This window comes from Nyctereutes procyonoides, unplaced genomic scaffold, assembly GCF_905146905.1.
Source record: "Nyctereutes procyonoides isolate TBG_1078 unplaced genomic scaffold, NYPRO_anot_genome, whole genome shotgun sequence".
In the NCBI taxonomy this organism is placed as follows: domain Eukaryota; kingdom Metazoa; phylum Chordata; class Mammalia; order Carnivora; family Canidae; genus Nyctereutes; species Nyctereutes procyonoides.
Window position 1 is genome coordinate 3,586,603 of NW_026575020.1, and position 15,513 is coordinate 3,602,115.

The 15,513-nt window shown below is 38.0% G+C and overlaps 1 protein-coding gene across 1 annotated transcript; it reads left to right on the forward strand.

Annotated features, from left to right (window-relative positions):
- The first annotated feature begins 2,030 nt into the window (after nucleotides 1-2,030).
- LOC129516676 (keratin-associated protein 3-3) lies at nucleotides 2,031-2,760 on the forward strand. Its single transcript, XM_055336189.1, has one exon. It carries the CDS (start codon nucleotides 2,102-2,104, stop codon nucleotides 2,396-2,398), a length of 297 nt encoding a protein of 98 aa, XP_055192164.1. The 5' UTR covers nucleotides 2,031-2,101; the 3' UTR covers nucleotides 2,399-2,760.
- The last annotated feature ends 12,753 nt before the right edge of the window (nucleotides 2,761-15,513 follow it).

The window sequence follows — 15,513 nt, forward strand, 5'->3', positions numbered from 1 at the left end:
TTATTATTATAAGGGTATATTCTAAAAATAAATACATACCTTTTTTCATTCTAATCTGTAATTTGATCCAATTCAATATACATTTATCAAATGCCTACTATGTTCCAGGCACTGAATGAAGTACTTGAATAGAGACAAAGAAGATGAAGACATAATTCCCATTTTCAGAGAGTTTGCACTGGGGTGAGGAAGACAGATATAAATGATGAACCATAATATATAACAGACTAACACAAGGTCTAAATATAAAGACAGGCAGCACACTTTGTGAAACCGAAGAATCTAGAAGAACCACCTAAAAGCTACCGTGAAGGAGATATTTGAATTGATGCTTGAGTAGTGAGTAGCATTTGAAAAGTAAAGAATCAGGGAAGGACTGCAAGAAACAGTATGATCTTGGGATCCCTGGGTGGCTCAGCGGTTTAGTGCCCGCCTTTGGCCCAGGGCGTGATCCTGGAGTCTCAGGACTGAGTCCCACATCATGCTCCCTGCATGGAGCCTGCTTCTGCCTCTGCCTGTGTCTCTGCTTTTCTGTCTCTCTCTGTATCTCTCATGAATAAATAAATAATTTTTTTTAAAAAAAAGAAACAGTATGATCACAGTCACAGAGATGTTAAGTACCTAGAAGGCTTTAACCACTTTTATTTGATATGCTTTGTGATACATATCAATATTTAAGCAAAAATCAAGCCAACTTCATTAACGAGTTCTTCCTCTCGTAAAATGCATGAGGTTTATTTACCAAGGACATTTAGTATTTTCCACTGATTTGTTTCAGCTGGGTTTCTTCCCTTTTAATCAGGCCAAGTTGGTTTTCAGTAATGTCTCCTCAGAAACACCCAACCAAAGAATCTGTACTTCATGTTTACTCAACAGCAACTTGCTATCCAACAAATTATGTAATTTAAATTCTACTAACTGAATAGTTTTGTGCTGATCAAGAGGAAGTATGTGAAAATGCTGGAATCTGGATGTTACATATTAGTAACATATTCAGTCCAACTTCCTCATCTGTCAACCTACAGAATGGCAAATCAAGGCCAACTAAGGTGAAGAATGTTGTATAAGGCATTCCTCAAAAGAATTTACAACCCAATTGAAGATCCAAGGTGTGAAAACAAACATTCACAGTAGGAAGTCAGTGAAAAAAAGGATTTCTATAGCTCTAAATCACATTGGATTGGATGCCCTTCCAGAAGCCACTGTTGTTTTATGAACCTATGACTTCTCTTTTTAGTTCGTGTTTCAATTTATTTTAAATTAAGTATAGCATTCATTTGAAAATGAATAAGATGAGGTGATTTTCTTTTACTGGTACATTTAACAAAGGTCAGCAACTGGGTGCATCTTTCTTCCCAAAGAATTTACATTTTGACTCACTATGAGATTGGCATAACTTTGAGAATAAAATTGTAAAAAAAAAAAAAACATAAGAGTAATACAACCTTTGGAAACTTGCAATAGATTAAAAATAATGAAAGGGGTTTCATCTTATTCCATTCTGGCTATCACCCCACTTGCTCAATAGAACCTGAATTATATCCTCAATAAATAAGGTAAATATGTCTGAGGTGCATATAGCCATATGTAACATTCATCTGTAAGTAGCCATGTCCCTATTGACTTTATTGAGAGAATGGTCCATTTAACCGCTTGAGTTACATGTACCAAAATTAGTAATTAAAAATGGAATCATGTTATGCATACTATTTTAAATTAAGGGGGAGGAAAACAGGGAGAAGAATATAGCCTCTGAAACTATAGCTAAATTTTCTCTCAGACTGATTATCCATAATCAAGTTTGGCATTCCAGACCCTGTGAAGATAAAATGCAACCATCTTATGACAAAAATGACAAATCAATGAGTCAAAAACATGATTTACCTTAATAAGGCAGGACTCTCAATGGACAAGTAAATACCAAACTGATTAGAGAATCTTAGTGAAGACAAGTGGGATAAACAAAAATGAGAGGAAGCTTTCTGGTTGGACCAACACCCACCAGGGAGCATATATAAAAGCCTCAAAGCAAGAGGAGACATTTGTATCCCAGAAACCTCATCTTTGCAAGAAACCAGGAGCAAACCAGATTCTCAACACCATGGCTTGCTGTGTTCCCTGCTGCTGCAGCGTACCCACTGGCCCCGCCACCACCATCTGCTCCTCTGACAAATGCTGCCGGTGTGGAGTCTGCCTGCCTAGCACCTGCCCACACACGACTTGGTTACTGGAGCCAACCTGCTGTGACAACTGCCCCCCACCCTGCCATATTCCTCAGCCCTGTGTGCCCACCTGCTTCCTGCTCAACTCCAGCCACCCTACCCCAGGCCTGGAGACCCTCAACCTCACAACCTACACTCAGCCCTCCTGTGAGCCCTGCATCTCAAGCTGCTGCTGAATGATGATTGCTTTGCTCCATGCCTGACAATGAAGAACCCAGAAGCTGTCTATTCAGTATTCACTTGCCTGGGCAGTTTATCAGATGTTGAGGTAGACCAGATGGCCCAGATATGGAAAACCTACTTTTCATTTTAATGGGAAAAAATTGAGACATTTTTTATGGTTATTCGGCTGAATAATCATTTGGATCATTTGGGCAGGTGAACATCATCTATTATCAAAATACTACTGAAATCTGTCAGAGCTCTGACTATATTTTCTTGGTCATGTTGCTTCTTGGATCCTATTTCTTATACTGGATATTTTCATAGAGAAAAAAATTCTTGATGGGCTTTCCAATAAACTATTTCTCTGGCAAGATATGTTGTTTGTGTACATTCTTTTTTTTGGTATATTTCTTTAATTTTAAAAAAGGTAAAGATAAGATGATTATTTTATTTTTTTAAACTGATTAGAATGATTGGAACTAGCTAGCTTCCTAGGCTTCCTAACTTCAAATTGGTTATCTTTTATGTTCTCCCCTTTTCCTCATCCAAATACAATTTGGAGGTGAGACAGTATTTATTTACCTATATTTTGCTGCGTAAATCACATTATTAATTCACATAATCCTTAAAACATCACTCATAGATGAGAAAAATGAAGCTTTAAGAATTGCTCAACATTCTCAAAGTTACTTAGTAAGAAATCCAGAATTCAGGTCTTCATATGTTTGACTTTAAAGCCCAATTCTTTCTACCAAATGACAGAGGCTCCAATACTAAGAGCCAGAAGTTGAGTGAACAGATAGGACATCAACTTAAGACATGCAAGAAAAAATTTTAAATGTAAGAATCTTTAGCAAAATCATCATATCTGATTGTAATAAAAAGGGCTCTATTGGCTCACAGATTAAAAGTAGCAGATATTGGGCAGCCCAGGTGGCTCAGTGGTTTAGCGCCACCTTCAGCCCAGGGCATGACCCTGGAGACCCAGGATCAAGTCCCACATCAGGCTCCTGGCATGGAGCCTGCTTCTCCCTCTGCCTGTGCCTGTGCCTCTCTCTCTGTGTGTGTCTCATGAATAAACAAATAACATCTTTAAAAAAAAAGTAGCAGATATTCAGTTCTAAGATCTGGGTCATTTAGTGGGCCTACCAATTTTGACTTCACTTTTTGACTTCACTTTCCCTTAAGGAAAACTTAAGTGAAAACTCTAGAATCAGGGCACTAGGAATATATCTCTACTAGCCACCATCCTCTGCACAGAAGTTCAACGTCAGTGATCAACAAAATGCCAAAACTCTTCAGTCATGAGCTAAGAAGTAGAGCTAGAGTCTTGATTAAACATGATTTAATCTATGCCTTAATTTTACTTCTTTTTACCAACCTACTTAATTTTATCTTGAGCAGATTATCCTTTTTCCAACCTTACTTAGAGAGAGAATACCTATATAATATATATATAACACATATCATGATGTATACATGTATAATACATGTATAATGTATATATGTGTCATTCATATACAAAGGCACAAGTCAACATCTGAAAAGCATTGAGCTAAAACCGAAAGAATATATGCAAAAAAAAAAAAAAAAGGCAGGGCAAGGAAGCAAGGAAGGGACGAAGTAAATGCCTTTCAATAAACATGTTTCTAAATGCCCTTAGTGTGCCTGCCAGTCTCTCCAGAGAGGGATTTCTCAAAGGATCTCACAGGCTTGTTAGTGGTCTGAATGAAGAGAACTTAGCAGCCACAGGGCACATGGAACACAACCTACAATACTGCCAATAAGGGATTTAGTATATTCACTCATTTGTTTGGCCAGTATTTCACGAGTGCTTCCCCTATGCCAGGCACCATATCTGTGCTAGAAGTATAAAGATAAAAGAAATGTTATTACCTAGAGTGCTCTCAAGTTTCTTTCATATCTGGTGAGAGACAAGTAAGTTATTTTTTTAAGATTTATATATTTATTTGGGGGGGGCAGAGGGAAAGAACCTTCAAGCACACTCCCTGCTGAGCACAGAGCCCAAAATGGAGCTCAATTTCATAACCCATGAGATCATGGCTTGAGCCAAAACCAAGAGTCATATGCTTAACTGCCTGACCCAACCAGGAGCCCCAAAACAGGTAAGTTATTATAATCACAACACATGTGTTCTACATACAGTGTATGAATATATTTATAATGCCATGTGGTTCCTGCCGTGACAAGGTGTGAGCAGCAAGGCATGCAAGCACACAGAGGAACTAATCCCAGATTTGATGATTCAGTGTCAGGGGGAGGGAGAATTATGGAAAGCCTCTGAGCTCTCCAGGCTAAGCATTGAAAGATGACAAGGCAGGAGAGGTGGTGTGTGTGTGTGGGGGGGTGCTGTTCCAGACACAACAGCAGCTTACTAACTCATGGATTGAGTGCACTGAAAATGGAGAGAAGATGGTAAGGGGAGGAGGAAAGAAGAAATGCAGAGACCCTAAGGTTGGGGCTCCCTAAGCCAAGAGCTTTAAGACTAAAACCTATAAGCAAAGAGAGATTTTTTTTTAATTTTTTTATTTATTTATAGAGACAGAGAGAGAGGCAGAGACATAGGCAGAGGGAGAAGCAGGCTCCATACTGGGAGCCCGACGTGGGACTCGATCCAGGGTCTCCAGGATCACGCCCTAGGCTGCAGGCGGCGCTAAACCGCTGCGCCACCGGGGCTGCCCCAAAGAGAGATTTGAAGCAAGAAACTAACAATCATATTTTGTTTCTTTTTATTATCAACTTTTAATTTATGTCTTCACTATCACCAATACCCCTGTAGGGCTAAGGGCAAGCCACCCTGAAATGTGTCACATTGGCATACTGATTTTTTGTACTGATTATTTTAAATAAAAATTACTTAAGAGATGGCCTATGCAAGGACATCCAGCCCCTCTTCTGTCTCAGTGAAAGCAGGAAATAAATCTCCCCTTGTGAAAGGTACCCTCCCTGTAACAGGAGGTAAAGACAATCCTCATTATCACGAGTTAGGCAATGTAGAGCTGAGAAGGATGTATAAACAAACCTTGCTACCTTTTACTAATTTACTGCCGTAGCCCAGTTTCTGTTTACCATTCCTTACTATTTGAAGCTCCCAAAGATAAGTTTTCTTTGACCTGTCAATTTCTCACATCTTGTCTCTTTGCCCTCAAAATATAAAAATTGCCTGCTTTGGTAATTTTTTTAGGTCTCAACTTCATTATTTGCCTTCCATATGCACATAATAAAACTTTGGTGTTTTCTCCTCCTAATCTGTCTCATGTGAATTTAATTCTTGGGCCAGCTGGAAAACCTTTAATGGTAGAGGAAGAATTTCTCCTTCCCCACACTCCCATTGACTATAGACAGTATAATTAAAACTGGGCAAGTTCTTGTGTGTGTATGTGTATGTAGATTTTCAGCAACTTGAAAATCTACTATCTAATCAAGAATCACCATGCTTTTCCTACATTCACTTAAAGGAAAAGGGGCTCTTTGTTTCTAAAAATAAAAGGTTTAGTATCTCTGACACATACTTTAAACTTACATGTTAAACCACAAAAAAAGGGTAGCTCAATTTCAATAGGTTCTATATTTATTATACAAGAAGTTAGTCACCAGGCCATCTAAGGCAAATTAGCTCACCTCTCTAGGATTCACTGTCTTAATTTACAAACAAAGGAGAGTTATTCCCAGGTCTCTTAGACCATGGCAAAGAGAAAAAATTTTAATAAAGTGTTGCAAATCTTTTCAATAAGAGAGATGTTTATTATCATAAGCTTATTATTTTACAACTGTTTCTAATCTATAACTTTACATATTATTTGTAATTATGGAAACATAACATTCTACACAGAACAGTAACAATTTCTCTAGCCTTATAAGCCTGACTCAAAGTAACACTGCATTCTTTTTTTTTTTTTTATAAATTAATTTTTATTGGTGTTCAATTTACCAACATACAGAATAACACCCAGTGCTCATCCCGTCAAGTGTCCCCCTCCGTGCCCGTCACCCATTCACCCCCACCCCCCGCCCTCCTCCCCTTCCACCACCCCTAGTTCATTTCCCAGAGTTAGAAGTCTTTATGTTCTGTGTCCCTTTCTGATATCTCCCACACATTTCTTCTCCCTTCCCTTATATTCCCCTTCACTATTATTCATATTCCCCAAATGAGTGAGAACATACACTGTTTGTCCTTCTCCGATTGACTTACTTCACTCAGCATAATACCCTCCAGTTCCATCCACGTTGAAGCAAATGGTGGGTATTTGTTGTTTCTAATGGCTGAGTAATATTCCATTGTATACATAAACCACATCTTCTTTATCCATTCATCTTTCGATGGGCACCGAGGCTCCTTCCACAGTTTGGCTATTGTGGACATGGCTGCTAGAAACATCGGGGTGCAGGTGCCCCGGCGTTTCATTGCATCTGAATCTTCGGGGTAAATCCCTAACAGTGCAATTGCTGGGTCATAGGGCAGGTCTATTTTTAATTCTTTGAGGAACCTCCACACAGTTTTCCAGAGTGGCTGCACCAGTTCACATTCCCACCAACAGTGTAAGAGGGTTCCCTTTTCTCCGCATCCTCTCCAACATTTGTTGTTTCCTGCCTTATTAATTTTCCCCATTCTCACTGGTGTGAGGTGGTATCTCATTGTGGTTTTGATTTGTATTTCCCTGATGGCAAGTGATGCAGAGCATTTTCTCATGTGTGGAATCAGAAAAGACCCCGAATAGCCAGGGGAATTTTAAAAAAGAAAACCATAGCTGGGGGCATCACAATGCCAGATTTCAGGTTGTACTACAAAGCTGTGGTCATCAAGACAGTGTGGTACTGGCACAAAAACAGACACATAGACCAATGGAACAGAATAGAGAATCCAGAAATGGACCCTGAACTTTATGGTCAACTAATATTCGACAAAGGAGGAAAGACGATCCACTGGAAGAAAGACAGTCTCTTCAATAAATGGTGCTGGGAAAATTGGTCATCCACATGCAGAAGAATGAAACTAGACCACTCTCTTGCACCATACACAAAGATAAACTCAAAATGGATGAAAGATCTAAATGTGAGACAAGATTCCATCAAAATCCTAGAGGAGAACACAGGCAACACCCTTTTTGAACTTGGCCACAGTAACTTCTTGCAAGATACATCCACGAAAGCAAAAGAAACAAAAGTAAAAATGAACTATTGGGACTTCATCAAGATAAGAAGCTTTTGCACAGCAAAGGATACAGTCAACAAAACTCAAAGACAACCTACAGAATGGGAGAAGATATTTGCAAATAACGTAACACTGCATTCTAAATAAGAGAGCGATTTCTTTCTGCCATGGAATTATGTGAGAATCTGCAAACTCCTCTGTAATGTTTTTCTTAAAATGTCAAAATAATTTCCTTCTGCTTATAATTTTTATACTCTTGAAACTCTTCTACCATAATGTATAACAACAGTAACTTATAACAATATGTGCATAATAAACCTTCCATCAGACTCCAAGTTCCATGACAGCAAGAATGATGTGTATTTTGTTCACTGCTGTGTATCCAACATTTATCACAGTGCTTGGCACCTGGGAACTGCCCAATAAATGTCCATTAAATTACTTTTTTTCCCCCATCAAATTTAAATTACTTTTAAAATACTGAAAATGTTAATCAAAAGAGTGAGCAATTTGGCAGGTATTCACTCAAAGATAAATCTGGTTGAAATCTAGCAGAGATTACAAATCCTTTCTTCCAAGCAGAGTCATAGAGAACTTTTTTAAAATTTGAAGTTTATTAATTTCTGTGCCACTATTTTATTTAATTGTAGGTATGAACCTTCAGATAAATGTTTGCTATTTTCCATAAGGTTGCTCTTTTACTATCTACAGATATATTTTTTCTTCTTTAAACTATTTCTTTCTCCTTTTTCTCACTTTGAATTTGATCTGCAACTTACTTGGATAATGATTATCTTTGTGTAACACTTTATGGTTGTCTATGGACAACATCTCCTGAGCAGAAGAATGTAGATATTATGATCCTTATTTTGCAGAGGAGAAAGATGAAAATCTAAAATGACTTGCCATAACAAGAAAGGCTATCAGCTGGACTGGGACCAGTAAAGAGCTCTTCTGACGCCTAATATGATCATCTTGAATCTATACCCCTTCCAGAAAAACACACAGACATGCTCCTCCATCATGCACAGAGACACAGGTATACTTAAAGTAGGAAGTGGGAAGCAAGTGAGAAGAATCATGATTTGAAGAATGAGTGAATCAATGTTAAGTGTAAATAATGTGAGGGTCAGGATGATCCTGCACAGAAGACTCCATGTTCCCTCTTAAATATTGAACCATGCCTGAAGCCTAAATGATGTATTGGAATGAAAGAGTCCAGGTGTTTCCTACCACAGATACATTTGATTTGGGGAGAAAATGCACTACTTGAAAAAAAACTGAATAAAATCAAATGTAGACAGATTAACTTAGGCCTTAACTTCGATTTCTATTGGTAGTAATTTCATGTGAATATTAGTAGCATGGTCTTGAAATTTTCTTTTACTTAGGATGCAGATATAAGCTACAAATTCAACTTTCCCACACTTAGCAGTAAGAGAAGGAAACAAAGCAAGCCAGTTCTCAATAGAGAAATAAATGGCTAATGCACATATGAAATAATGTCTCAACCTAACTCGTTATAAAAAGAAATACAAATACAACAATAACAAAATTTCGTTTTTCACCCAACAAATTGGCAAATAAAATATCCATCAAAAGTACAGGGAAATGGTAATTCTCAAATACAGCTTGTGGGGATACATAAATAGAAAGAGGCAAAGAGAACCATTCTGGAGGGCAGTATGACAATGAATATCAAAGGTCTTAAAATTTGCTCCAATAATTCTATCCAATAATTATTTCTGTTCCTAAGATGATCAGAAATGTGCATAAAGATTTCTATCCATAGTTGTTACTACTGCCACAATTACCACCTTGCAAATAACCTAAATAATTAATCATATAAAATTCTTAAGTAACTTAGAAGTATATCATTATATGATGAATGCTAGGAGACATTAAAAATAACATTATCAAATATACTTAAGAATTCGAGATAATGAAAATATATTATGTTTAAGCAAAAAGGCAAAATACAGAATAGTAGGTATAATGATTCCAGTAACATAACAAAATAATAAAAAATGTATAGAAAAATTACTAGAAATATCAGAAAGGGAGACAGAACATGAAAGACTCCTAACTCTGGGAAACGAACTAGGGGTGGTGGAAGGGGAGGTGGGTGGGGGGTGGGGGTGACTGGGTGACGGACACTGAGGGGGGCACTTGACAGGATGAGCACTGGGTGTTATTCTATATGTTGGCAAATTGAACACCAATAAAAAATAAATTTATAAAAAAAAGAAAGAAAAATGACTAGAGGAATATACGCAAATATTCATAGAGAATTTCTCTTGATGATAAGATTATGAGTTTTCTTTATACTCTTCTATTTTATTCAAATTTTTAAATAAATACATAATATGTATGGTCAAAAATGGAAAAATAGCTGTCTTTTACAAGTCTGCCCATGTTTCTCAAAAGCATGTTAAGATATGATCTTCAAAAGTCCCAACACTTAATACGTTACACGTTGATTATAGCTTAACAAAAAATTAAGTAATATTTTAAAGTCCCAAAGCTAAAAGAAAGTTACTAAACTTAAGTTCAACTTTTTCAAACAAGAATACATCATCAGGCCCACTGATACAGATAAAGGCAAAGAGAATAAACATTAGACCTGCACTAGAGATAAGGCCTACATAGTGCAGGTATACTATTGTGCAATATTCCCCAGAAAGTCTGGTGTTGGAATTATAATAGCAGAAGCTTTTGGTGATATGTCATAAAACTTGTGTTCCAGTCACAAACAACAAGAGTAATCAGTTCAGATTCATCAAGGAACTCAAATAAATGTTAATTAGGAGAATAGAGACTCTTTACAAGCATCTAAATGTCAAACCAATCAAAGGATAATGGGTACACTAATATAAACAAGAACCAGGAAAGAAGCCTTCTGGTTGGACCAACACCCACTGGGGAGGGTATATAAGAGTCTCAAAGCAAGAGGAAACATGCACATCTTAGAAGCCTCATCTATCGTTACAACCAAATCAATTTAAAACACAGATTCCCACGCCATGGCTTGCTGCATTCCCTGCTGCTGCAGTGTACCCACTGGCCCTGCCACCACCATCTGCTCCTCTGACAAATGCTGCCGGTGTGGAGTCTGCCTGCCTAGCACCTGCCCACACACGACTTGGTTACTGGAGCCAACCTGCTGTGACAACTGCCCCCCACCCTGCCATATTCCTCAGCCCTGTGTGCCCACCTGCTTCCTACTCAACTCCAGCCACCCTACCCCAGGCCTGGAGACCCTCAACCTCACAACCTACACTCAGCCCTCCTGTGAGCCCTGCATCTCAAGCTGCTGCTGAATGATGATTGCTTTGCTCCATGCCTGACAATGAAGAACTCAGAAGTTTTAGTGTCCACCTGTCTCAGTACCTACAACTAATTGACTCTGCTTTCCAAGTTGGAACAAGGATGACATTATCCCTGAAAACCCTCGCTCAAAAAGAAACCAAGAGACTTTCAATGGCTACGTGGTAGATATTAGAGACCAAAGGCAATCTGAATATGTGGATGCTATTGGCTTCCCAAAGTTTTTCATTTCCTTCGTATTAAAGTTTATCTTTCTTTGGTGCTTTGGGGATTGTTTCCAGTGTTGGGTGGTATCTTTCTGGGAACTGAATATCTTCTTCATGATCATACTAATAAATTTTCCATCTCTGGCATAGCACAAATGTCTATAATTATGTTTGTTTATTCCTATTAATTCATTAAATGTATTCATCAAATGTACTTCTTAACTCTAAAAGTCAACATTTTAAGAAAAACAGAGTATCTGCAAAACCAAAAAAAAAAAAAAGACTGCACAGGCAAATATTTCTTGCTTTTATTGTTCTTATTGTTTTAAGAAAACTAAATGGCTTTGCATATCAGATGGTCCATTATATCAGCACGGTCACAAGTATACTTTCCCTAACTTGTCCTACCAAAAAATGGTTTAAGGTAAATTGGGAAGCACTGAACATGATATGAAGATATAACATATCAACTTCCAGTGACCTGATGTGTTGTTTATTTAAAAAAAAATAGTAACTTCATAATGTTATAATTCATTCAGTAAATATTTATTAAATATCTAATTATGTGCCCTATATTTTATTATCCCTGCTCAAAATGAGCAGACTGTCTAGCAGGTCAGGTAGATAGAAACATAATACTCATTCATTCCTATGTACAATTAACAATTATTTTTGAATGCTGAGTACTGTATTATAATAAAAAATATAAATGTTCTACTAGTAGTATTAGTAAAGTGCTGTGATACCATAAAATTGAGAACAATTAAGATTGTTGCCATGGTGATAAGCAGGAGAAAGAGTAAAAAAGAGAGTCAAAGACCACTAGAGCTGGTGGCCAAAAAGATTTAAAAGAGAAGAAGGTGTCAAAGAGAGATTAGACAGCGGGGTTATGTCACTAAGTAAGCATAGGAGCAGAGACGGAAGAGAGAATTTAAAAAAGACATAATGTATTTTGCTCTGAATATGGAGGCACAACTCCGTATCTAAATGGGAATTTAGAGAGCTGGAATTTGCACAAGTGTTCTAGAGGAAGAAGACGTATGAAGGAAGGTGTGCAAGTCTGTGTAAAACTTCTATCAAATACTTGCAAAGGGCTGGGTTGCATGCAGGATAAAATTCCATGAGGCTAACAGACTGGCTGCTGGGGGATAAAGAGCTGAATGGAGATACCAGAAGTCAACAAATATGAACAGATACTGAAGTTCCCAGCACATTCAGAGATGACAAAGCTCTCAGTACCTCTGGCATTCAACTGATGTTCCACAAGGAAACACCAAAATAATAAAAATCACAATCTAGAGTAAAGAACACAACAAATTATACTTACTCTAGAAAAGTCTAACGCCAGGCCTGCGAGGATCAAGAGAATCTTCCAATGATTTAACTTCTTGTGAGAACAAAACTCAACACTCAGCACTCTATCTACAACATATCAAGACTTCCTAAAATATATATGATAAAATATATCATCCAGAATGAACAATATATAATTTAAAACTGCCAGGTAGGGTGTGCCTGAATGGTTAAGAGTCAGTTAAGCAACTGACTCTTGGTTTTGGCATGGGTCATGATGTTGGGTTGTAGAATTGAGCCCCATGTGGAGCCCTGCTTGGAGCCCCATATTTGCGGCTCTGCACTTAGTGGAGAGTCAGCTTCCTCTCCTTATGCCCCTCCCCCCATACACATGTTCTCTCTCTAATAAATAACTATCTCTAAAACAAAACAAAACAAAATTTGCCAGACATATGAAGAAGCAGGAAAATGTCATCCATAATAAATAGAAAAATCAGCCAAAAAAAACAGGTCCATAGATACATAGATGTCAGAATTAATAGGCAAGAATTTTATAACAGTTATTATTATAAAATTTGTTGCAAGTATTTTCATGAGAATAGGGAAAGATGAATATAATGTGAAAGGAAAAGAGAGAACGAGATGAAGAAACTCACCAGAAAAGTGAAATTTTAGATTTTTATTTAATAAATTAATAACAAAATTAAATTTGAATTATTTAAATTAAATAAGAGAGAAGCAAATAAAAACTAGTTTTGGTTTTGGAAACTAAAGAGTGCAATCTGAAATAAAGAATTCAACAGATGGCCTTAATAGCAGATTGTAAATTGCCAAATTGGAGTGAGGTCAGTGAATTAAGCTAACTCAAAGTAATCGTAAGACAGATCAAAATTATAAATACTAAAAGAAAGAAAAATGGAATTGAAAAAAACTGAACAGGGATCCCTGGGTGGCGCAGCGGTTTGGCGCCTGCCTTTGGCCCAGGGCGCGATCCTGGAGACCCGGGTTGGAGTCCCTCGTCGGGCTCCCGGTGCATGGAGCCTGCTTCTCCCTCTGCCTGTGTCTCTGCCTCTCTCTTTCTCTGTGTGTGACTATCATAAAAAAACAAAAAACAAAAAAAAAAAAAGAAGAAAGAAAGAAGAAAGAAAAAAAACTGAACAGAACCTGAGCAGCCTCCTGTGGAACAGGACCAAGTGACCCAGCAATTATTGGCTAAAACCAATTAAGCACACCTTTAAAAAAATAAAAGGAGTAAATACACATTAAATAGAGGGCAGCAAAGAGAAAAGAACACGAGACTTCTATTCAGAAAAAATGGAGGTCAGAGGACAATCAAATCTCATTTTAAAGGTCCTGGAGGAAAAAAAAAAAAAAAAGGCGGGGGTGGGGTGGAAGCCTGTGTGGTTCAGTGGTTGAGTGAGTCTGCTTTCCACTCAGGGTGTGATCCTGGTCTGGGGATGGAGTCCCGTATCCCACTCACAGTGAGGAGCCTGCTTCTCCCTCTGCCCCTGTGTCTACCTCTCTCTCTGTGTCTCTCATGAATAAATAAATAAAATCGAAAGAAGAAAGAAAGAAAAAGAAAGAGAGAGAGAGAGAGAGAGAGAGAGAGAGAGAAAGAAGAGAGAAAGAAAGAAAGAAAGAAGAAGAAAGAAAGAAAGAAAGAAAGAAAGAAAGAAAGAAAGAAAGAAAGAAAGTAAGTCCTGGAAACTTTTTTAAAAAGTATTAACCCAGAGTTTTATAGTTGTAAAAACCACTTTCAATGGAAGAAGGGGGATCCCTGGATGGCTCAGCAGTTTAGTGCCTGCCTTCGGCCCAGGACATGATCCTGTGGGACCTGGGATCAAGTCCCACATCAGGCTCCCTGCATGGAACCTGATTCTTCCTCTGCCTGTGTCTCTGCCTCTCTCTCTCTCTCTCTCTCTCTCTCTCTCTCTCTCTCCCTGTCTCTCATGAATAAACAAATAAAATTAAAAAAACAAAACAAAAAACAAAATGGAAGGAAAATGAAAACACTTTTAGATAAAGCTGATTAAAAAAAAGTGTCATCTGAAAGATCACTTTTTTTGTATATTTTTTATTGGAGTTCGATTTGCCAACATATATAACATCCAGTGTTGATCCCGTCAAGTGCCTCCTTCAGTGCCTGTTACCCAGTCACCCCGTCCCCCCATCCACCTCCCCTTCCACTACCCCATGTTCTGTCACCCTCTCTGATATTTCTCACTAATTTTCTCTCCTTTCTCCTTTAATCCCTTTCACTATTTTTTATATTCCTTGTATGAGTGAAACCATATAATGTTTGTCCTTCTCTGACTGACTTACTTCATTCAACATAATACCCTCCAATTCTATCCACGTTGAAGCAAATGGTGGGTATTTGTCATTTCTAATGGCTGAGGAATATTCCATTGTATACATAGACCACATCTTCTTTATCCATTCATCTTTCGATGGACACCGAGGCTCCTTCCACAGTTTGGCTATTATGGACATTGCTGCTATAAACATTGGGGTGCAGGGGTCTCAACTTTTCACTGCATCTGTATCTTTGGGGTAGATCCCCAGCAGTGCAATTGCTGGGTCATAGGGTAGCTCTATTTTTAATTCTTTGAAGAACCTCCACACAGTTTTCCAGAGTGGCTGTACCAGTTCACATTCCCACCAACAGTGCAAGAGGGTTCCCCTTTCTCCACATCCTCTCCAACATTTGTTGTTTCCTGTCTTGTTAATTTTCCCCATTCTCACTGGTGTGAGGTGGTATCTCATTGTGGTTTTGATTTATATTTCCCTGATGGCAAGTGATGCGGAGCATTTTCTCATGTGCTTGTTGGCCATGTGTATGTCTTCTTTGGTGAAGTTTCTGTTCATGTCTTTTGCCCATTTCATGATTGCATTGTTTGTTTCTTTGCTGTTGAGTTTAATAAGTTCTTTATAGATCTTGGATACTAGCCCTTTATCTGATACGTCATTTGCAAATACCTTCTCCCATTCTGTAAGTTGTCTTTTAGTTTTGTTGACTGTTTCTTTAGCTGTGCAGAAGCTTTTTATCCTGATTAAGTCCCAATAGTTCATTTTTGCTTTTGTTTCCTTTGCCTTGATAGATGTATCTTGCAAGAAGTTGCTGTGG

Bases quoted from the DNA above. Each gene is read 5' to 3' on its own strand.
- LOC129516676 (XM_055336189.1), top strand. From the start codon at position 2,102: ATGGCTTGCTGTGTTCCCTGCTGCTGCAGCGTACCCACTGGCCCCGCC.